The 25,185-nt window shown below is 36.2% G+C and overlaps 1 protein-coding gene across 3 annotated transcripts in view; it reads right to left on the reverse strand.

Moving 5' to 3' along the window:
* The window catches only part of LOC107044080, an 18,216-nt gene extending 6,156 nt beyond the window's left edge, over window positions 1-12,060 (reverse strand). The window contains exons 1-3 of one of the 3 annotated variants that reach the window (XM_015265827.1): window positions 11,899-12,060; window positions 4,007-4,680; window positions 907-1,353 (exon numbers count right to left, since the gene is read on the reverse strand). In XM_015265827.1, coding sequence (XP_015121313.1) covers window positions 907-1,353; window positions 4,007-4,677 — 1,118 coding nt within the window. In that variant the 5' untranslated portion in view covers window positions 4,678-4,680; window positions 11,899-12,060. The other 2 variants (XM_015265829.1, XM_015265828.1) reach the window with 2 other exon arrangements.
* Window positions 12,061-25,185: the final 13,125 nt, after the last annotated feature.

Here is a 25,185-nt window from a genome sequence, read left to right on the forward strand (position 1 = left end):
CCACGTGCTTGCCATCCTCGCCTTCGGCTCGGAAGGCAATCTTGCGCGTGGGGGACGGTGATCTGTTTTCCAAGGCTCGAGCATGTAATGTACTATCTCGTCACATCTGCACGGAAAGTGCGATTTTCCTCCTCAAATGGCGGGAGGAAGGTGGCTTATTTCATTCTNAAATAAATTTCGTCATTCTGGCCGTAAGGTGGCCTACGGCCCTAATGACAAAAAATATCATTCGACATACGGCCAATGAAAAAATAGTATTTTTCCGGCCTGTTGCGATGGGATTTTTTACTCGTGTGGCGTTGGCCTCCGAGCCGTAGGCGAGGACTGGTAAACCACACGAATAAAAAAACCCCATCGCAACAGCCCAGGAACAATATTTTTCTGTAGTGATTTTCAAGTTTTCGAGTTTGAGAAGTATGTAATACCAATTCCCAGATGACAAATCGTGAGAAGCAGTACAGGAAAAACCTTTTCTAGCTCATATAATTGTAATCCTCGCCTTCGGCTCAGACTGCAAACTCATATTCGCCAGAAAAGTTTTTTTCGGCCTAATGACGAAACATGCTATTTTCTATCGGTGCATTCACCGATGGCGATGGCTGTGTGGTTAGAGTGTGAGATTGGCATGGGCGGGACCTGGGTTCGATTCCCGCCTGGGGGGGCAAAATTGGTGACACTAAATCTCACGGTTTCATGGTGGAGCGGGAGTCTCGCAAGAGACGACTGTACCTGAGCAGGTGTTTCCCTCAAGTGAGATTTTTCATTGACCTTCGAAGAATGCAATACAGAGTATTTGAGGGGAGGAAAGTAAACAAATCGTAAAAACCCGAAAGGGTATACGAGAAGAAAAAATAATTACCCTACCACGTTGATTTCTTCATATGTTACTTGACTTCATTTACTCACTCATCACAAATTCCTAAAAGATATCCCAATCCTCTCCAGAGGTGACAAAAATCATCAAGATCCTTCTCACTCGCGTAATGGATTCCAAAAGCCTCAGGAAACAATATCGGGAGCCCAACGAAGCCGAACATCGTGAGTCCCATTTCTCCCTGACTCAGCCCCCTCGATCGTTTTCCCTTCATCTCTGGAATCGCATAGGGACACTGTCCAACTTTGGGCGCTGGGCAAGAGGCCCTGAAGTCCTTCAACAGGAGATCCGTCCTCACCGCCATCGGATCCTTTATTTTCGCTAGTCTGTCGATCTCTGATACAGACATCTTCTGCAATGTGTTTCTAACACTAGTGTGCAAACTCCTGACTACTTGCATATCGTTGTACGCCGGCGTTCCCTTTGTCCAAGGATCAGTGGTGAACCAATTTCTTATTCTATTCGCTGTTGACAGAAACCTGCGAATGGATTTCAACATTAACGAGGAGTTTTGCAATTTCCTGGATTGCAGATTTTTTCAACCCAGAATTTGGCCATTGAACTCGATGTGCAATCAGGAGTGGAGAGAATAATATCGACTGACATTTCTGCTGTCCTTGAACTCAATAAAGACGATTTTTTCCAAGAATTCAATGTTGTTTTTATCTAATGAAACTATCATAATCTCCATTCATCAATACCTCATAGGTAAAACATCTAGGCTTCGAAATCGTCCAATAGAGAAACTGTTATAGCTATTTTGATTGATCCAAATAGAAGTCCTCGAGACGAGTATTTTGAAAAAAGTAAACATCCAATCCATTGAGTAGTTTGTGAGATATTTAACCAAATATATTTACACAAAAGGTTGCATACCTCAGGAACCGTTTCGCCGATTGTGCCCATCCAAAATACCAACCTTTAGTACACGGAGAAAAGTATTTGATGAATTTCAACAACTAGTTGAATGAATTTCAACAATTTTTTTTTATCGTTATTTTACATCACTTCGACCCGGTTAGGGTATTCGGCGATAATGATTAAGACTTTAAATGGTTAGAACGCCCCATTTTACCCCGCCGGGAATTGAACTCGGAACTTTTCGCATGTGAGGCAACGAAAAGTGCCAAGGCACTTTGCCAAGGCACCGGGATCCACAAAAATTCTTGACTATTCATGAGTATTCGTGATTTTTACATTAAAGAAGGGAATTTATATAGCGTTCCACATCTTCGTGACGTCATAGGAAATGTTTGGATGGGATTTGGATGAGGTAGAAGAGGAACCGGGATTATTCTCAATATGGATAACCAGAAAATTTTCACTGAAAAAAATGGATAGTCCAGACCGGGATTTGAACACGGGACCTTCCGATTATGCATCGGGTGAATTTCAATAACTAGTTGATGAATTTCAACAGCTAGGTGTTAAATTTCACCATCTAGTTGTTAAAATTCACCAACTGGTTGAAATTCAGTAACTAGTTGTTAAAATTCAACAACTACTTGTTGAAATTCAATAACTGGTGGATAATTCATTTTTCCATAATGCTTCTCACTTTTCCTAGTCGGGGGATTGATTAGTTTGACCCTTCCCCAAATTGGTAAAAGTGAAAATCAGTACGAAAAAATATCGTTCGCGTCTAGTACCACAGGGGTTTTCGGCTCGTGTGATTGGAACACCTCGCCGTCGGCTCGGCGCGCCAACCTCACCTGAGCCGAAAACCCCAGTGGCACTCGACACGAAATATACTATTATTATACACGAAATAGTATATTTCGTGTCACGGGACATGAACATGGTATTTTTCCTGCCTGTTGCAATGGGGTTTTTTACTCGTGTGGCGTTGGCCTCCGAGCCGTAGGCGAGGACTGGCCAACCACACGAGTAAAAAAACTCCATCGCAACAGCCCAGGAACAATATTTTTCTGTAGTGATTTTCAAGTTTTCGAGTTTGGGATGTATGTAATACCAATTCCCAGACGAGAAATCGTGAGAAGCAGTACAGAAAACCCCATTTTCGTGGTCATCCCTCACGTGCTTGCCATCCTCGCCTTCGGCTCGGAAGGCAATCTTGCGCGTGGGGGACGGTGATCTGTTTTCCAAGGCTCGAGCATGTAATGTACTATCTCGTCACATCTGCACGGAAAGTGCGATTTTCCTCCTCAAATGGCGGGAGGAAGGTGGCTTATTTCATTCTTCGGATTTCTGTTGTTTTTGACGATCCTCGGAATGACATAACCCACGTTCCTCCCTGCATTTACGAAGAAAAATCGAACTATACCGTGTAGTTATAACGAAAAATAGTATGTGCACTTCGGCTTCGCCTCGGGCAGTAATCCACACGCGGGTTGGAATGTCCTGTTTTCCTCCCTTGGTGCACAATCTACTATTTTGAACAACTAGTTGGTGAAGTTCAATAACTAGTTGTTGAAATTCACCAAATAATTTATTCCGTTTATTATAAGAGCTAGGAACATACCAAATTTCAACTTGCTACCTCTATTTTTTGTTAAGTTATCGCACGCAGAAAATTTTTCATGAAAAAACAGGAAAACGGCAATATCCCCAAAGTTCATATTTACCCTCTGACGAGAAGGCGCATTGACACAAACAGCGCCATAGCACGGTTGCCCGTACCCCCACTCCTGCTCACACCGACAGGGATTGGTAGGACGCTCCCGTGAAAGGGTTAAAGGATATACATATTTTAATACGAGACAAGTATTTCGAAACAACAAAAATTGAAGTCGGCGCAGTAGTTTTTGAGATATTGAGGAAAACCGAAATTTAAACAAGTTGTTACATTTCAGGAACGAGTGGACCGGTCGGGCTGAAATAGCGCGCCGAAATTGAGCTCAATTATAGCTACAATGAGTCTACAAATTTCACCGTATTCACGTTGAATTTTCTAAAAATTAATTATCAAAAACCCTAATTGTCACATACATACATGCAGTCATGACCCTAAAAACATCATTTCTCTACGTTTCGTAACATTCTAGCCCATTTGCAATCAAAATTAGAAAATCTAAAAATCGGCCAAATACAAGGCTTCCCTTCGGAAGCAAAAAATGCAAATGTGCTAAAATGATCTATTGAATTTTTTCATTCATAATCATTCCAAATTACCGTTTAAAAGATGTGTAAGGATCCGAAGACCGTCCAGTCATAATCACAGGTTTGAGCCCGTCCTCGAACGAGTACAAAGTGTACAACGCCAATCCGTTAGAGAAAAAGATTCCGAATATATTTTTCCTCGCCAAGCACTGACCCCTAGCAAACTTTTCCTTGTCCAGCCAATCTGGCACCTCAGACGGTAGATTTCCTGAGTCATCGGGTATTAGCAGACTCCCAGAGCAATTGGCCACCAGACTCTCCGGCACATTTGGAAAATATTGACGAATATAACCGTTGACCACCTCTAGCCTCTCCTTTTTTTCCAATTCACTCCAGTTTGGTAAGAGGTTTACCTCATTAGCAGCCGACAACAACTGCTTCACATTCTCATCTGCCGATTCGTCGTGGATCCTCCGGTCCTTCGCCTGTCTCATTGACTCAGTGTCGGAATTAGTGTCTTTGTCAGTCGAATCAGCGTCAGACTCCTGGGAATCTTTGGATGTTGCTGGGGTTGCTGAATGATTATCCAAGCAGACATCCTGATAACCACTGTCTAAGTCACTCTCGATTGATGTACTAGTTCGCTTGATGCTTACGAGTAATGATTGCAGGTCGTTGCACCCGGGCACATCCTCTGCCGCCCAGCCAACGGTTTGCTCCATCGCACCCAGTGCCTGCATCATTCACTACGGACAGAAATGGATTTCGCTAGAAATACCTTGCTCTTGCTCTTATCGATCTGCGGGGAGTAGCAAATTTAATGAGACAGGAATGAACGATTTCGCATCAAGGGAAATTTGGATTTTTCATTGCACAATCATTGTCGCTTTGCGGTATGGATAATTGAATGGATGGACGTGGAGGACACTGGGAAGAAAAATTATTTTTGCCTAATATCCATTTATTTGAGAGAAGTATTTATTTTTTCAGTCGTCATTTCCAGGCAATCCTCATTAGGTTTCAATTATGACAATTGTATTGCTCTAGAAGATGATGATGTTAGTTATGACCTCGAGTGAATGCCCTCAATAATTATCGACATTAAAAAATTAACCGAAATTCTTCTTTCTTGAAAATCAGAAATTTAGAAAAAAATGAACAATCAGTGGAGGAGTTCATCCAAGGTCATGTGCAACAGATATCCTCTAGAGCAACATGATTGTCATAATTGAAACCTAATCAGACTCGCCTGGGAATGACTCGATTGGAAAAATACGCTTTAGAAAAAATTAATGATTCCTCGAAGTAAATGAATATTAACCACATTGAACAGAAGAAGTAAATGAATATTTAGCAAGAATAATTTTTTATCTCAGTATAGAAAGATAAAGTTCTGAGGTTTGCAATCATCGGATGTGAATCAGGAGAGATTAAAAGTTGTGGCATTATACACGCACAAAAATTTTAGAATCACCCCTTTATTCTAGTAATCCCAGAGATTTATTTGAATTAAATATAGAACTCTTTATTTCGAATTTTGATATTCATTTCGGCAATATTTTTCATGAACATCAACAAACTCACATGTTTACTTCAATAAAAATGTTTCAATTATATGAAATAAATAATTTATTCATTTAAACTAAATCATTCATTTGACTCAAATAAAGGATTATAACATCCTGATAAATTCGTCCTCCTCAGCGTCAAATTAATTGATTCATCTCTGACTAAAATAGTCGATTTACCTGATATGGATGAAACTGCAAAAATGAATCAAGTTTAAGTTTAAATGAAAACATTATTACGAGTTATTTAAGTAAACCCATTCATTTTTATATTCAATAAACTTCATTTGGATTGAAATAAACTTGATTGAATTGAAATAAACCATTTCTATTTATTTCTCTCGTATTGGTCTTTGCAGAATTTTCACCTAAAGTATTATAATTTTAGGAAAACACAGCAAAAACGAATTTCTGAATTTCACACACCTTTTGTAGACATTTTTCAAACACTAAAAAACTTTTGAATAAAATGAAAATGTGTCTGAATTTCAGACGAACAAGTGCCCAAACAGATTAATTTATGTTTGAAATTCAGACAAATTTCATTTTATTCAGACGTTTTTTAGTGTCTGAAAAATGTCTACAAAAGTTGTGTGGAATTCAAACATTCGTTTTTATCGTGAACTTACTGCATTCTTTTTCAAAATTGGTGGTTAAATTTGAATTTAAATCCAATTTGCAATTGTAGAAGAAATTCAATGTGTTTCGTTCTTGAAATGACGTGAAGAATTTAGATTTCTTTCATTATATTATTCTTTCAAAATCCCTGTTTCTACTTCAACAACTTCGAGGTACTTTTGACGCTAACGACCTAGTCCTCAGGCTCACCACGATCTGCATGAAATAACAGTCGAGCCGCAAAGTTGGAGTCAAAGCAGTTCTGCAACTAAAACTGCACCGATACACTTTCCATGCGAGACTGACAACAAAGATCGGCAGTGAGCAGTTTAGAAGTCTCTGGCTGATGGTCCCCTACTCTACACAAGCCTTGTTATTACGTAGTGTCTGCGAAAGCAAAACGTTGTTTCGCAGAAAAAAAGAACAAACGTTGAAATCAATGTCTTTTAAGAGTCAACTGATTGAATAGAAGTCTCCACTCCTTGAATTTCCAGGTTGATGACGTGAGATTCATAGATCGCCGAAAGACGATCGATTTATCATCGGAGAAACTACGCAAGTCCCAGCATCATTGTCCTTGCTTTAATATTGGCGGTTTCAATATGCCAATTTCTTTCTTTTACTCTGACCGAAAGGACCTCAAGAGTCGGGAGATAATCATTCAAAGTGGTTTCACGTGCAAAAAAAAAATACAAAATCCCAACATTTTTAATACATTGCTATGAAATAATTTCGATTAAAAAATTCAATTTAGTGAACTAATTTTCAGTATTTTTCAACTATCGGAAATTGAATTGAAATTAATTTTCGATTTGCACATCGGATTTGAATCTAAACTGTGATTGAAATATCAAACAATTTTCTTTACCTAAAAACCTCAATTTTGTTATATTCCTAAGATAAATGAGAAATTCCTTGATCGATCCAATTTTAAATTGATTTCAACTTCAATAGCGAAACGGTAAAACGGTTCAAATAAATTTTGACTGCTGGTTAGTTTTCAATGAATATCTCCGGATCTAAGGGAGATAGCGAAATTTTTGTTATAACCTTCTTTGTAGAGCGGATTAAGCTATATAAAAAAGATTATTAAGAAAATTTCTCTATCTTCTTTAGATTCGAAGATATTCCTCGAAAACTCAGCTAAGAGCGAAATCGATTTAAATCGTTTTACAGCATCGCTACTGAATTCACAACATTGCAAACTGACATGTAACTATTGCTTCAATTCCAAAAAAATCTGACACGGCAGGGAATTTAAGGATTAACGTAAGCAATTTTGGCCGGAGTTTTTCACAAGAGTAAATTTTTTTATGGTCAAATGCCATGAAACTTTGGCAAAACGTTATTTGAACCATTATAAGATGATCGAACTATCGCTTAGCTCTTTGTCATATTGTCGATATCAACTAAAACAAAAAAACAAAAAAATCGATATTGACAATATGACGAAGAGCTGAGCGATAGATCGATCATTTTATAATTGTTCAAATAACGTTTTGCCAAAGTTTCATGGCATTTGACCATAAAAAAATTTACTCTTGTAAAAAAGATGCTTACGTCAATCTTTAACTGTAAATGCAATTAGTTTTATGGAAATTTTTGTTGACATCTACAGTGTTCCAAGTAATTTTTGTATAAAAATACCGCGAAACAAAAAAATAATTTTTTTCCACTTTTCTGTGAAAACTATTTGCAGATATTTTCCATTAGTTATTTGTTATTTATTTTCCCACATAAATTTTTGAAGGATCTTCTCCCTGGGTGTGACTGCGTCTCAGTATAGAACAATATAAACAAATGTTAAGAAATTCAAGTCAGAAAATTTCTCTAGAAAAAAAAGGTCAACGAAATGAGTGTTGTAGTAAAATCCGAATTTTTAAAAAATTTTCTATTGTTTAATCTTCCAATCCAAATTTCAGCCAATAAAATTGCACCATTCGACGTCACGTGGTCAACCTACATGATTTGTACTCGATCTTCAAAATGAATCGGGTAGCCCTCAAGGTTCCCTAATACAAATGCAGTCATCAAGTTTTTCAGAAAAATCACTCGCCCTACGTGCACGTGATTTTTTACGCTGAAAAATTCGGCTCCTTTGTTTGAATTACCCAATAATTTTGACGCTCTCTTGTAGTATTATAAGTGAATATTTTTCTGTTGAGAAAATCGCACAAGAAAGATGCAAATTTTTCAACAAAAACGAACTGTCTGCACTGAAAAAAAATTTCTAAAAAAATTCATGTGCTAGCATCATAAACGAGTCACAATTGGCACACTTAAAAAAATTACAGTAGAACCAGAGAAATTCTTGTACAGCACCAGAAAAAATGCATGAATGCATGAATTGTCATGCCATGCCCGAAAAATTGTCGTTCACCATCGGAAAAATTATTGCTGCACGAGAATGTTTCTGGTGCTACACAATAATATTTCCTAGTGTGCGGATTGTGAATCGTTTATGGTGCTTAGTACATGAATTTTCCTAGAAAATTTCATCTCCGTGTAGGCTAAACTAGCCAATTGCTGGAAGGTTAAGGGAAATTCGAGTTTCGCTGTAGGATCTAAAATAAAAGAATCGTCTAAATGGGAATATGATGACTTCCATACCTTCAAAAATGTTTTAATTGGCAGAAAAAAATTATTTGAAGTGAAAATAACAAAACAAAGAATAATTGAATCAAGAAATAGTTAAATGCAGCCGAAACCCCTAATTTTCTGGACGATTGGGCGATATTTTTTTTTATTTCACATGATCACATGATTATACACGAGTAATATTATTGAAAGGTGAAATAATCAGTACAATGTTTATTTTATTCATGGAATATTCTAGACTTTCCAAAAGAATTCCCTAGCGAACGGCGTTGTAAATTTTTGCAAAGGTTTTTGCAAATTTCCAACATCTAAACACATAATCAAGGACAATCCGAAGATCAATTCCAACATATGGATCTAACAATTGCATCTAAAATAACAGTTTGAAAGGCAACTCAGCATTAGTGAATCAAGTTTATAATACTCAACGTCCTCCAACAAAAAATGTTAATTAATGCTGCGTACATGACTCGCAGCAGGAAAAATCATTGTAATTTTTTTAATGATCAGTTGTCCATAGAGGAAGTTGAAGCGTCAACGCAACAAACGCGAGCAGTTCTTACAGACTTCTGGGATGAAGGAAAAAACAACCCGACGAAAGAAATGGCAACATTCGTAACAGAAAATTCGTATAATGAGAGACCTATCCATAAATCTCATTTCCACTGTGATTCACGCTATTCACGGAGAACTTAATTCCAGCGACCATGGGGATCGAATTACGCAAGACTTGCGGAAAAGCATTTCACCAGTTTCATAAACCATAAATGCCTAGTTTATTTGTACAGAGGCTGCATAAAATGCACTGCTGTTAGACCCGACAAATAACTCTCGAGTATTCAAATAGTGGGGAAATAATTTTCATAATTCTGTCAGTTGATGACGGCGAGCATCTACTGCACAATTGCTGAAACTCGGCGTGCCCTCGACAATCATGAGGAGAACGTGGAAATAAATATTTCCGGGGTTTCTATATAGAAAAAAAATAGCCAAATTAAGAATATTTTTTCTTACTTGAGAATGATTGTTCCTAAGAGAAGTTGAGAAGATTGAAGGTGCTATTGAGGTATATCTCAAGACGTTAATCCCCATGGATTTCCGGAAAAAATTCGAAATGACTTAGTTGATTGCATTCTCATAAGTTATTGAGTTTTTCTATCCCCATGTGTTGTTGATGCAGGCAACAATAAGTGTTTGACTCAAATGAGAAATCATTTGTTAGTTCATTTTTTGAATCAAATAAGAAATGCTCTCACGAAATTTCCATTCTTTAGAGTTAAACATCGTAGAAACTAAGTAGGGTGAACACACGAAGAGAAATATTCAATGAAAATTACGTATCATTTCCGTAATTCCGAAGCGAAATGTGGTTGTAGGAAATTTTACGGAACTGTCACGGAATTTTTCCAGAGCGATACGTAATTTTTATCTGAATCTCCTGTGAAAAATTATGATACCGTCACTTGAATTTTCTGAGTCGATTCCATAATCGGTGAGTGAATTGTGAGTTCCTTCATTTTTACTGAACATTTCTGTCCGTGCAGGCTAATTACTGGACGGTTGAGGGAAATTCGAGTTTCGTGGTGGGATCTAAAATAAAAGAGTCACCTAAATGGGGACATGATGGCTTCCATACCTTCAAGAATATTTTAATTAGGAAAAAAAAATTATTTGAAGTGAAAACAGGGTAAGCTGTCCAGTGTTTGAACGATTAAGTGTCGTCAAATACCAATGATCGAAAGACCAAAATTCAATATTATTAGAAATTTTCACGAGGTCTCATTGAATTCATGAACACTATTAGTTATTCATATTGGTTATTAAAAAGGACAAAAGTTTCATTTCACTGCATTGAGCATTTGTTCTACGATAAATATACAAATTAGTTTAATCACTGGACGAGTACAAACACTGGTGTGTTTATCCTAACAAAAGAAAGAATAATTAAATTAAGAAATAGTTGAATGCAGCCGAAAACCCTAATTTCTGGATAACTGAGCTATAGGGGAGGATGGGGCAAAACGGCCCCCCTTCAATCGTCAATATTTTCCGATTCAATAATCCGATTGGGATGAGTTAGAGCTCGTTTTGAAGAATGAAAAATTATCTTCAAAATGAAGTTGAAACTGGGAATTTTCACAATGTCATTCACAAGTTATTGACAATTGAAGGGGGGCCGTTTTCCCCCACCCTCCCCTATTTTTTTTTATTTATTAAATGTCGATCGATAGAAGAAATGATTGATCACATGATTATGCACGAGTAATAATATTGAAAGGTGAAATAATCAGTCCAAATTTCATTTTATTTACGGAATATTCAATGCAAGTTGAAATTATCCAGACACTAACCCCCGTCCGGAAATTAACCTGTTTACCCTAGTTTTTTAAAATAATTACCCCTTTATTAAATCTTTCTTATTCGAAAATACATGAGGAAGAACCGCCAAATGCTCAATGAGCTCCTCTACTGTACCTACTAGGATTGTGTATGGAATTCCACAAGAAAAATTTGCACTTTTTAACATGCTTTTCGGAAGATCTCGAAAATTCGAGAAGTAAAACAAGTTGGCATTTTTCTAGTTAAGGAAGAAATTTTCCTGCCATTTCCATTATACAACTCATGCAGTTATCTTTCAGTTACGAACAGCATTCTCTCAGTACAAGGTGTTTTTAACGGCACACAAATTTGTTTAGGAAGAAAAAGAGTACAAAAAATCCGGAATACTTAATAGTTCTGAAATTTTTCAGCACATCTTGACGCACCCATCATGATTTTTTGAGCCATAACGAGGAATTAAAAATGATGATTCCCCCGGGAGTCACTTGAACCGCTTCTATATGTGGTGAGAATGCTATTCCATATACTTTTTTTAAATCAAGAACTCCACTTACTATCGCTTGCGCGTGCTCCTGAGGATTGACCTTGACCCGGTCTTTGCGTAGGTCACGGTCAACACGCGAAAATGTACTCTGCAATTAATCTCTCCCTTTTTTTTGCCGATTTTTTCAGCCCCATTTCTTGCGGATTTCGCTGAATTCGCGTTCCAAGAAGTTCAAGTATGGAGTTTGATTTAGTGATCGAATCGAGGGTTATCGATAAAACGAATAAAGAACAGAAATAACACATATAAACTAGGTTTTTGAGCCATGAAGTCTGAGAAATCGTGGCTGAACGTACTTTGAGATGCGACTGACTGAGTGGTTGACACGTTGACTGAGTTGGCGAGTTATTACCCTGATAGTTGCAAATTTGAAGCGAAAATGGCGTCAGTGATAACGTTGAATCGTTGCATATTCGAGACCGCTGGTTTTTCCATTTGTCTATGAACGTCTGTGCACAACTGTTTGGCTCGGTTTGTGTCCCTTGGCATCGATCCACATTTGCGAATGTATATTTCAGTCTGCGGACATGCGCCTACGGGTTCCACGAAATTAGCGCACAGGGATGATACGCACTTGGTGCATAATACTGCAGCAGCACCATTCGAATTTTTCAAACTGTTATTGTGTTTAGTGAGTAATGTTAATTAACTACTTCATGCTCCAAAAATACATTTGATATCCGGAGGAGGGCACAATGGAATTCAATTAATTCAGCGAATATTTGAGTGTCATCAACATATTTATGTTATTAACAAAATTATATCCATCGAATGGAATTGATTGCCGATGCTCAAAAAAGGCATTTCAGTAGCGAAGCGGTAACACTATTTAAAGATATCCAAGTACTGTGACTGTTCCTTCCGAATGGAAGCCTTGTATTTGACCGATTTCTCGAGTTCCTAATTTTAATTGAAAATTGTCTAGGATGTTATGAAATGTGAAGAAATAATGTTTTTAGGGTCATGTCTGCAGAGATAGACAAAATAGTAATACAAAACTAAAATGATTTTATTACATACAAAATCAGGCATGTAATACCTGATTTTGTACTGTATTGTACAATTTTATAATTTTAAAGATCAATTATGAATCAACATTAATTTTTTAAATATTTTATAAGTCAGTAATCAACTTCGCAAGAATGATTATTTGATTAATTGAAAAATCAAATTCAAATATGTTCAATAAAATATGTTCAATATTCAAATATGAATTATGAATTATTGTTTTATTATAATTGTGAATTGAAAATTTTCTTCAAATTCAAATGAAAAAGTAAGAATCTTTGATTAATCTACGGCAATCTTCATTTGAAATTACTTAGTAACCATGTTTGCCGATCCCTGCATATCTGTATGTATGTATGTGACAAGTTGGGTTTTTGGTGATTAATTTTTAGAAAATTCAACATAAATACGGTGAAATTTGAAGACAAAAAGCTGAAATTGTGGCTCATTGTAGCTATGACTGAACTCAACTTTAGCGGACTGTTTCAGCCCGATCGGTCCGGTAGTTCCTGAGATATAACAATTTGTTTAAATTTCGTTTTTCCTCGATATCTCAACAACTACCACACCGATTTCAATTTTTCTTCTCTCAAAATACTCGCCTCAATGGCCTCGATCGCCATCAATCAAAATATATATACCCCTTCAGTACAAAGTTTGGAGATATTCTAATGTAGTTTTTTCGTTTTTTTCATGAAAACTCTCGTACGCATGATAAGTTGATAAAAAATCGAGCTAACAAGTTGAAATTTTGCTGTGACTTTTGCTCTTATAATACTAAAAGTTAGCATTTTGGATGGGCGCAATCGGCCAAGCGGTTACTGAAATATGCAACCTTTTGTGTTGTAATATCCAAAATTGTTATGCGAGAATTTAAAATTAAATTAAAATATAGACACAATGTAAAATAATAAATTCAATAATTGAGTGGGATATTTCGTCATTAGAACTCGATTAAAAATTCCAAAGACACTGAAATTGAGTGCACCATGACGAAATGTCTCACTCAGCACGCCCCCATTACACAATTTCAAAATTCGCACACAGAGGAACGATTGAAAACCGATGTATTGAGACCCCAAAAACCGAATGAACTACTTCCCCATAAAAATCAAAAGAGTGGGAGAAGTCATACGACATTTTCCACCAATTAAAAATGGACTCATTGGAGCCCATGTGACAAGTGACTTCAAAATTCATATAAAAATGTCGGAAAAATCGAAATTAAATAGTCTCGAAGCAGCGACGAAGCAGTAACAATTTTGGTGGAAGTAGTTCACTTAATCGGTCCGGTTTTTCAATCCTTCTTTCGATTTCGCGGGATAGTACTGAATTAATAGTAGGTTACGAACAATTGAAATTATCGGGGAATGAAATTTCTTTAATCGAGAGTGGTGACTTTTCCTACATATAAGGAATTCGTTCATTGTGACACGTTGGGCAGTCTCAAACAAACTCTTAAAACTCTCAAAATTCAACTGTCAAAATTTATTAAAATACATCAACGAGTAGAAGAAAGTGTTTCCGTGAAAGTATCCATAATAGCCTTTAGCACGACTAATTGCTGGTGAGGAAATTACGGATTTACCCAGGGATCTACAAATACATCGATTAATTTATACCGAACAGACCGAATTGTGAGTAATAAAATTTGTAAACCCAAATTTGAATCGTTCAGATCATTCCAGGGGTAGAAAATTTCGAGATAATTGAATTGTTAGATTTTTGTAAATTAAATATTCTGTTTTGTAAACCTAAATTTTTCTTAAATTCATAATTAAAGCACACACCAATTTTAAATCCCTTAATTGTTCAGCATTTTTGGAGAACTTAATCCTTTCCCTAATTATCAAATCCTTTTTCCACCAGAAAGCCCCTTTACCAAGGTAAGAGTATAAAACTTCACGTCGTCCAAATTTTTAAAAATTTAAAAATTTTAGCTTTCTTTTAAATATAAATGAAAAGATAGTCCTCCGACGCATTAATAAATTCTCCGGACGTAACAGTGTAAATATATGTTGTTAAATATCTCACAATCTACTCTACGGATTTGATTTTTTCTTTTTTCAAAATACTCGTCTCGACAGCTTTTATCTATTTCTCCAGTGAAATGTTTTTCTAATACTTTTGTAGTCAAACATCAGATCTTTCATTTGAGCCCCATTTGGCCCTAAGTTCATTATTTAAACTATAAAGGTCTGAATTTGAATCTCGATATTGAATTTAGAAATAATTTTAAAAAGCTGAAAGAAAAAAATCGAATGTTTACTTTTCGGGGAAGATTGATGGACTAATTAAAAAATTGCAATTTTTTAAAATTACGAGCATTTTCTATAAATAATTTATAAGCAATCAATTTTTCACCGTGAAAATCATTTGTTCGGAATCGTAACAAATTTATTCATGTTCAGAGGTTTACCAAAAATTGATTTTATGCGTAAAAAATTAAAGCTTGTGAAAGTTTAAAATAATTTCAATCATTTATTCATAAACAGCGACTGTTTAAAAACTGATAATTCCGTGTAAAATGTAATTTGAATGACGCTGAATATTCATGACTTTCTTTCTTTGCCTGAAAATTTTTTTCAGGCAATTTAATTGACAAATTTGAGGATTGAAAATGATTAAATCAGTAGTGTGGTTTGTACCAAACTATAAACGATACTGGGATGTCCTTAATCGACTCAGCCCTTAGCTGAGTTTTCGAGGTTATATCTGTGAATCTAAGAGAGACACCGAAATTTTCGTAACTATCTTTTTTCTAGAGCGACTTGAGAGCTACAATAAAGGTTGTAATACAAACCTTGCTATCTCCCTTACATTCCGAGATATTCATTGAAAACTGGCAAATAGTTAAAATCAAATGAAACCGTTTTACCGCTTCGCTACTGATTTGTAGTGGGTATTCGAAGAAATGCTGCAACGAAATTTAATCAATTTAATTGAGAGATGATAATGACACAGATTTATTTTTTACGCTCAAAATATTGACGCAATTTCACAAATTATCATTTTAGTTTGACATGTGTAATCAAGATGCACCTTGACTTGGACTCGACGCGCTCTGGGTCAATGATTATTCAAATTCGTGAGTATGACAATGTAATCAACAAATAACTTTGGACTCGTCGAGGAAAAAATTGCCTAACAGAGTCATTTCAATAAACTAGATGAAAATTATCTAACAAAATGTATTCGTGCGGTAGCATGGAAGTGTGATGGAAAATGTTCTTTGTTGTCGTAAATTTTGAAGAGCGTCAGATAAAATTTGCCCTCTTTGTACGGAGCAATTACCATTCTTCACATTCTAATTTTTATTATCATTTATTATCATTCTCGTATCAGAATGAAAAATTTTGCTTTGCCCTGGCAATTTAGAATACACACCAAACATCCTGAGATAGACGGAAATATGACGAATTCTTGTCATATGACAAAATTATGACCAGTTCACTATCTGGCTGCCACATTACATCTAACTAGTGGTAGTATAACTTGGGATGCAGACATAGCCCCATGGTTTCATGATGATAAGGTGTTTAGCGAATTATCAAACACATACAATAAATTTTTTCAAATCGAAATGAGTAATTAAAAATACGATTTATTTCAAAATGTGACAAAATTTTATGACTTACAAATTCATGACTGTCAGTTTAGATCTAGCTATTTGGTTCGAAATCGCAGAGGAAAGTATAAAGGAAATTTATTACATGGAAAAAATTGATGTCACATGACAGTCACTTGACGGTCATTTTTCTGACCTGGCGGATTTTGAAACGTGACGTCATTTCACATCCCTGGCAAAGCAAGAGAAAGTTTACTAAACGGTACACTGTTGAAAATTTTTGACTAAAATTACGGGTACACTTTGCGGAAATTTTTATCGCATAACATGGAAACTTTACAACTTGATGAAAAAATCAATGAAAACTGTAAGTTTCAGGTGAATTATTATATAAAAATCCAGGTAAAGACATTCTTGAATTTTACCAATATTTTGTAAAAATTTGAGCAATGTTTGATATGTTTGTTTATGATACATGCCGTTCCGATCAAATTCTGATCAGGTAGACATGATCAGATGATGCCTGATGAGAACCTGACCAAGTTTTGATCTAGTAGATCGGATCCGAAAAACTGCAGGATGATTCAGATCAAGTTTTGATCAGGTAGGCACGATCTCACCCTGAGGTCGGCTGCCTGACCCCAAATTGATCAAATTCGGATTTGATGTCCTTGATCGACATTTGAAAGGGATCAATTGAAGAGAAAATGATCAGATTCAGATCCGCTCCACCTCATATTAATTTTAATAAGTTTTTCGGATAATTTAATTAACTATTATTATACTATTCAAATTAAGTTTTATCAAACATCAATAATTATTTTTAATCTTTAAAAAGGATCATTATACTATAATTAAAATAAATTGAATTAAATTAATTTAATTTAATGAATTTAATTTAATTACTCAATTTAATTAACATCCGGCCCTTATCAAATGTACAGAAGGGAGGGATGATAGTGTCGTAAATACGTATTAGAGGAGTATCAAACTTGAACGCAAATTATCTTGAGAATAAATCACCAAATGTCTATTTATTTATTAGTGTTATTGTTATTATCATTATTATTATTCCTTAATTAACTAAATGAAAATTTAATTGAACATATATTATCTCTGAGAATACACACGCACATCCGCGAGATCAGGAGTAATCGTAAATTCAACGAATACCCCGATACAAATCATATAGGCAATGTACAGTTTACTCAATAGTAATAGCACGATAGCGTAGTGGTTAGGGCATAGGATTAGCAATCATCAGCTTTTTCAGAGGTAATAGCAGTAGAGATTCATTAAGAGAGACGGCCTACGGTGAAAGAATTGAATTATCTTTTATTTTGGATTAATTGTCATTGATAATTGTTATTGATATTGACAGACAGGTCATCCGATTTTCATACAGTTGACTTGATCAAGTTCGGATCCATTCGTCCTGGTCAAATCCGGATTGGTCAGAGACTGATCCAAACTTGATCAAGACCTGACCGGAATTCCCACTCGGGAAAGTGGATCTTTACGCACTAGTAGCACAGTATACTATTCGCTACCCGGCCACTATCTACGTCAGAGTAAATTTTATAACATTTTTGTTATCATGTCTAATGAACAGAATGTCGAGCGCCAGCTAAACTGGGAAGAGACAAATTTTAATTAACCACTGATTATCGATTATTGATTATCAAAGGTTTAATATAGGACAATCTGTCAGTGCAGGAAGGGATTCAACTCAGAGGCCTAATATTAAACTAAAAGAATTTATGAACGGATTTTTAAGTATTTATCATGATCAAGAATCAACAGAATTAAAGTACAAATTGTATAATTAATTTGGAATGACATTGCGATCTTAAATGTAACCCATAAATTGTCGGTTCAGTCACACATTTCTCTTAGCGATTTCCCAATTTGTTCATTATTTTCGACACAATCCTAGGTAACAACCCTAACAATCATTACAATTAATTACGTAACAGAACTTCTAAGGTATTGTTTTTTCCGCTATTAATGATTAAAAAAATCATATAATCAACAATAAATAATTGCCTCTATGAGAGTACGATTACGTTTATCAAAAAACGATTAGGTATTCACTCTATATTTGATTTAGTCAATTATTGATATGGTTTTGCACTATTCAAATTCCAATTTTGTTGACGCGTTAAATATAATGTTGTTAACATTCCGAAGACCTAGAAAAAATTTTTCTATATATTTTAAAAATAAAATCTCCGATTAATATTATTTTATTACAAAAGCCTACACGGAGAAAGAAATAGTAAAACTTCCAATGCCGAAATCTGCATATAGTAACGATTCCCGAAGTTTAGTAAATATTACTGTGACCATGACCCATTTACATACTTAACATAGTACAAGCTTATTATATTTATGTAACATAGAAGAGCCTGCTATATTGCATAGTACAGCCAACTATTTTACATGGTAAAGCTTCCTATATTAAGGAACTTTCACAGTAAGTATACTTGGTGAAAATTTCGAAATGGTACAAAGACCCAATATTTGGATCATATATTGTTAACAACTCAATTGAGCCCATTCAAAAACTATTCCAAAAATTTCAAGTACCTTGTCCACCCCATTTTCGAGATATACATCGTCAAAAATGGAAAAAACACAAAAATTGAATGTTTGGCGATGCATATCTCAAAAATGGGGTGGACCAGGAACTTGAAATTTTGGGAATAGCTTTTTAATGTGGTCAAGAAGGAAGGGGGTGCTCGTGCGGGACGGTTGGGCCCTTGGGTGCGTCGTTGATTTTTGGGGGGAAATCTTGGTTTTTTTGGTGAAATAATTGAGGAAAAGTGGTTTTGGGGGTGCCTCTCAATGTAATCTATGGAGAGAGTAATGAATTGGGAGGGAAAATTGAACATTTTGGGGGGTTTTTCGACTGTTTTTGGGCACGATGGCGGAAAGGTTAGGATCGCCCGCTGATTTGTGTTGGGGGGGGGGGAGTGAGAGGGACTGAGTTTTGGGCGGCAGAGCTGGTTTAGTGGCGCTTTAGGTGAATGTGGCGTAGAGGTTAACGCCAGGATTTTAGGATGAGCCACATGTGAATTATGTGGGGGAATGGGGCATGGCACTACGACGGGGAGAGCGACGATTATGGATGGTTCCAGGATGTTTGGGAGTCACTGATCATGCTGGAGAGGAAGCTGGATGGGGCATAACGGGACGGGCTCGAACATGCTGGTGTAGCTCGAAAGCGGCCCTAGCCGCCGAGGGAGATCACGAAGATAGAACGGGAACCAGCGATGGGAACAACGGAGGTCTCTAAAGTGAGTAAACGTTGGGAGTAGAGAAATGGATAATGAGACTTGGATACCCTGGAGATATCTTGATGATTTTGGGGGGCTTGATGACTCTATATGGGGCATCTTTTGGCTGGTGTTGCTGAGACAAGAGGGACACTGGGATATTCTGGGGACATTGGAATGCCGATTGTCATGGGAAGTTTGGAGAAACACAGAATCTACCAGGAGAATCAGAGTTTTTGTGATTATGGATCGACATTTTTTGGGAGGGGGGGGGTAATCGAGCTGTCGACTGGCGACGCGAATTGGCGGAGGTGGTTCCTCCGTGGTGGAGCGGCTTCGACGAGAGGACGGTCGTTTCATCTTTGTCCACACTACAGCAGCGCCCGAGACTCATTGGAACGAGCTGGGGTTAGCAACAGCTGTAGAATACTTGTGGTATCCTCTCTTAACTTGGCTGGACTGAAGACTCTGGAGGAATGGCGGAAAAAGACCTGTCTAGGGAAAATCTACGTGGGATTCTCAACTTTCTTCTTCAACACTTTCAACGCATCTGGTAATCATGGCATCTTTTAAGCCATGGGGTACGGACGAGTACCGCAGGGAGATCTGGGTGTTTGTTTNAGCTGTAGAATACTTGTGGTATCCTCTCTTAACTTGGCTGGACTGAAGACTCTGGAGGAATGGCGGAAAAAGACCTGTCTAGGGAAAATCTACGTGGGATTCTCAACTTTCTTCTTCAACACTTTCAACGCATCTGGTAATCATGGCATCTTTTAAGCCATGGGGTACGGACGAGTACCGCAGGGAGATCTGGGTGTTTGTTTTTTTTCTAACCTCAATTTGTTAAACTCTTGTACTTTTATGTATTCTACAACTGCTTTTTTAGTATTTAAGGGAAGGGAACAAAATGTAAAGGCCCGAGAGGGTATACATGTGGCAAATAAATAAATAAAAAATGTGGTCAACAACATATGATCCAAATATTGCGTCTTTATACCATTTCGAAATTTTCACCAAGTATACTTACTGCGGAAGTACCTTAAATTTCTTTCCTAATACCATTACGGTTTTATAGTCTCCCTATTTGTCTGCATTGCCTCTCCCACTTCTCTCTTCTGATTTTTTATCTGCGTTACCATAGGCCTTCTTACCCTAGTAAAAATTGTGAGAGGCTCTGCGACATTGGCTGTTGCAGCGACATTCACGAACGGAGTGCGCTGCCGTACTCCGCGGCTAGGTCGATGCAGGAACCCTATGCGACATTGACGTGGTGCGCTCTCATTTTTCCATTTCAAATCGTTAATAACAAATCGTCATTAATAAATCGTTAATCCTTCAATAATTCATTTGAATTAATACGCATAATCTGAATATTGTGAATTCTTAATTGACAGGATTTGAGTTTAGGGCAGACACAGATAAGTCTATCCTGCATAAACCTCACGCCGCCCTGTCACAGCGACCCTGCTGCGCAGGGTTCGGGAGTAATCATTACTTTTGTAATATTTTAAGCTCTAATTACAATTACACCGTCAATTTTTTAATTGAGATTCTTTATTTTTTGATTACTTCATTAATTTGTAATTGGAATTGGAAATTGAGTGATAACCGAGTAATCGTCAATTGCAATGAAACGGATTACCATTCATTAGGTAACCAATTATCAGAAACACAAAGATTTTCAATACTTCATCAATCATCAATATGAATTAACATACTATTCACAATTTCCATTAATTATTAATGACGATGAGAGATTCATCAATCACTAAAAAAATGATAAATTGTAAATGAGAATTGTTCAATTTTTCATTATTCAATTTAAATGAGGAATTTATCGATTATTCCAACTATCTTCCATTGAATTAATGTCAAACGATTATTCAATTATTTTTTCATTCGAAAATGGAATTATTCATTTACAGAATTATTCGTCAATCTTGTTTGAAAGAATTCGATTACTCAATCAATGCTCAACTTCAACTTTCAATTACTCAATTGCTCACCGAATGATTATTCAAAGTGTATAATTTTTTGATTATAGATTTATTTTGTAATTAGATGTTACAATTAATTCTTTCTAAATTTTAGAAATCGTTTAAAATTAATGATCAAACTGAGGATTAATTTTACACCAAAATACACTTAATTTTAGATAAAATATTTTCTACAATCTTGAAATTTTTTTTAATTTTCGAGGAGGGATTTTGCAAAGAGGAGGCTTCATGTAAGGGAGGATTATCCATGAGGGTAGTGATATCCGGGGCGTCTCATAGTGGGGGGGGGGTTTATTGAATGGTGGTTCTATCAATGGGGAGAGGGTTTTACATAAGGGGGTCTAGGTGCGAGGCAGGGCATAAAAAGGGTGGATTTATATGAAGGGTCATATGTATTATTTACTGAAAAATGGGGGGAGAGGGAGGCATTGTTTATTGGAAGTTTGTGGGGGGGGGGGGCATTGAGAATTAACAACCCAAAAATTAAGTCGGTGAGTTTTTTAAAAATATCTCCAAAACTAAGGGAGATAGCGAATTTTTACTGAAAATTTGGGGGGAGGGGAAGGGGTTGTGCTTTGAGAATCCAAGACCAAAAAACTCACTGACTCAATTTTTTCGGTTTTGGATTCTCAAAGCACCAATCCTCTCTCTCCCCCCCAAATTTTCAATAAAAATTCGCCAACTCCCTTAATTTCGGAGATATCTTTGAAAAACTTACCGATTGAACTTCATTGGTTGTGAATTCTCAATGCACATTCGCCCCTCCCCTCTCCCTGCTTAGTAACTTGAAAATCAACATTTATAATTTGTCATTACCTGTGTAATTACATAATTGATAGGTTTCATTGATGATTACTCGAGAAATTGAATAATTCAACATTTTGATTAATCGTTGATCAATCAACAATTGAATAATAATCAGTAACACTGATTAACGACTGAATTGGATAATTTCGGATTTCAGTTGATGATTGAATCAGTAACAGAAAATTATCTGATAATCATTACTCATTTTTCAAGTAAATATTTATTATTAAAACTTAATTACCGATTATCCAAAAAGTCAAAAGTTCATATTTCATTTGAACTGCCAAGCAAGTAATGTGAAATGGCTGAATATCAAATACCGATCGAAAGAATAATGGTCAATTCTATATTTTCATTAACAATTAGTGAAATAATTTGGAATTTTTAATGACGATTACTCAATGACAACGTAATGGATATTCACAACGATTCAGTTATTGATTACTTATGTAATCTGTAATAAATGCGTTGAGTTATACATTTTCCAATTAATAGAAAAATTTCACATTCAAATACTTGAGTGACTGAGTAATAGAGTAACGGTAATTTCAAATTACAATTTTTCCGAACCCTGCTGCTGCGTACCTTTCTGAGGTACATCGCCGTGACAGGCAATGTCGCAAACAAACTTACGCCGCGACATTTCTGCGCAATGAAATTTCTACTAGGGTACTCTTAACTGTACCCCATTCGGGCTAAGACTGCACAAGAAACCATGGAAAACCCCAATCGTACAGCCGGCCGATTGTACAGAGCCCTAATGTGCCTAATGTGCTAAACGCAGCTGCACTCGTATGTCCGCCGGACCAACACCTAACTCACCCAACCATTACGGTCGGTTGAAAAATAAGGAATAATTTCAAACTAATTGTTTAGATGGCGAAGAGGATGAATTTTTTGACAAGCCGTTATTGGAATCAAATAAATTGTTCAGTTCATTCTAATTGAGGTTCTACGTAGAATACATTAAATTAATTGAAAGTGTACTTAAAGTAATAAATGCACAGAAAAAAGTCCACTTTGACGCTTCCACACGGAGAAAAATAAATCGGTAAAAGTCTTGCAATCGCAAGGAGTATCCCGAAGATCCCCATTTTTCATGCACGAAGAACAATGAAGCTTTTTGGAATCTTCGGGAAATTCCTTGCGATCGCAAGACTTTTACCGATTTATTTTTTTCCGTGCAGTTTTCGAGAGATTTACGTTATCTTCGTCTAACTGTCATTTACACCAATATTAAATTATTTTTTGAACATTTCATACTCGCTCGATATTGGTAGAACAACTTTCTGAAATTCAGAAATGTTGACGAAAATTGATCCCTTTTATTCTCGGTGAGAGTGCTGGAAGCCGTACTTTTTGTTTGAACAAAAAATATCAATGGAAGGTGGTAAGTATTACTAGGAAAAATGATAACCATTACTATATGGAAAATGGTAAGTAGGGATGACCACCTTGCAATTTGCCAATATTAAAAGAATTTCCGATGCACATTGATTAAGGTTTAAATATACTTATCGAAATTCAAAAATCGTAAAATAATTGATAATCTAAATTTCCAACTGATGATGAATTAAATATTCAACAATATGGAACTGTAAATTTTTTACTAAGTAAATAATGCTAAATTTCTTGTAAGGAATTTTCGATTATCCAAATAATTGTCAATCTTCCTAACTAAATTACTTATTAATAACTAATTCGGGATTGCAATATTCAAATTGAGAATTACTACAATGAGTTAAATTTAAGATCGATATTCAAGAATTGATTACTTAATAATTTAACGGTAATTATAATTTATGGATATGGCTATCCCTGATGGTCAGCATTACCATGGAAAATGGTAAGCATTACCACGCGATATAGTAATTTTTCCCATGGACAGGGTAATTATTTCTATGTGCAATATAGTAGAGCATTCCATGGACCCCTGTAGTGTTTACAAAGTGCCATAGTAAGGATAACTATGTAGGGTCAGTAGAAAACCTCTTACTATGTAGTCACAGTGTTCCCTCCTACAGCCTCGGTAATTTCTATTCATTTTATTCTCTCCGCATATTTTTTGAACGGAAATGTACTTATCCAAATTTACCATTTCATCGAAGATAGCCCGTAAAACATTCATATTTTGAAATCCCTCCATTTATGGAACTGGGTTACCGACCGGGATAAATGTGACCGCTGTTTTACCGTACGCTAAAGAAAACAAAACCGATCCAGGATACAGTTATTTGAAAAAGTTCCACTTGAGTTGAATTTCCCAAGTTGGTTGCATGCAATCTTTTTTAAACCTCCCGATAATTCATTTCATATGTCCAAAATTGACGAGTCCGAAAACAGGATGCCCGGTTATACAAGTGAAGTGCACCAACCCCCCAATGACCCAAAAGGGATTATACGTTTATTTTCTGTAAAAGGGAGTAGAACGAGTTGTGTATAAAAATCCCGAGGAATACTTTTCGGCGGGGAGGAGGTAACCGGAAGTGACTTTTGGCTGTTGCGAAAAAATAATGGACAGTGAGCAAGCGCGCATAAATCAGCATTTTTAGTATTTTGTTTTTGTGGGAACCCCCATTGAGGAAGGAAGTATCAATTAACTGCCGGGGAATTGTAATTAGCATTTTAATTTGGAAAAATCAACGGTCTGGGTTCATTTTTTTACATTCACACGGATGATTTTTCTGGACATAATGTTGGGAAAAATAGATTCGATCAAAGTGTAATAAATTCGAGAGGGGAAACGCGATACCCGATGCCATACAATCTACATTGAAATTTAATTGGATACAGGTCTTTGATGGGGTTTGACCTCCTACTTTTGTATTTAGCTGATCAGACCAAAAACCGAAAGCCATCGTGTCTCTTCGTGGATAAGTGGCAAGTGTTGCTTGCCGGCTGTCGCGTGCCGTGTGTGCACCTGTC

Source organism: Diachasma alloeum, unplaced genomic scaffold, assembly GCF_001412515.2.
Source record: "Diachasma alloeum isolate Michigan unplaced genomic scaffold, Dall2.0 Dall_scaffold_00672, whole genome shotgun sequence".
Taxonomy (NCBI): Eukaryota; Metazoa; Arthropoda; class Insecta; order Hymenoptera; family Braconidae; genus Diachasma; species Diachasma alloeum.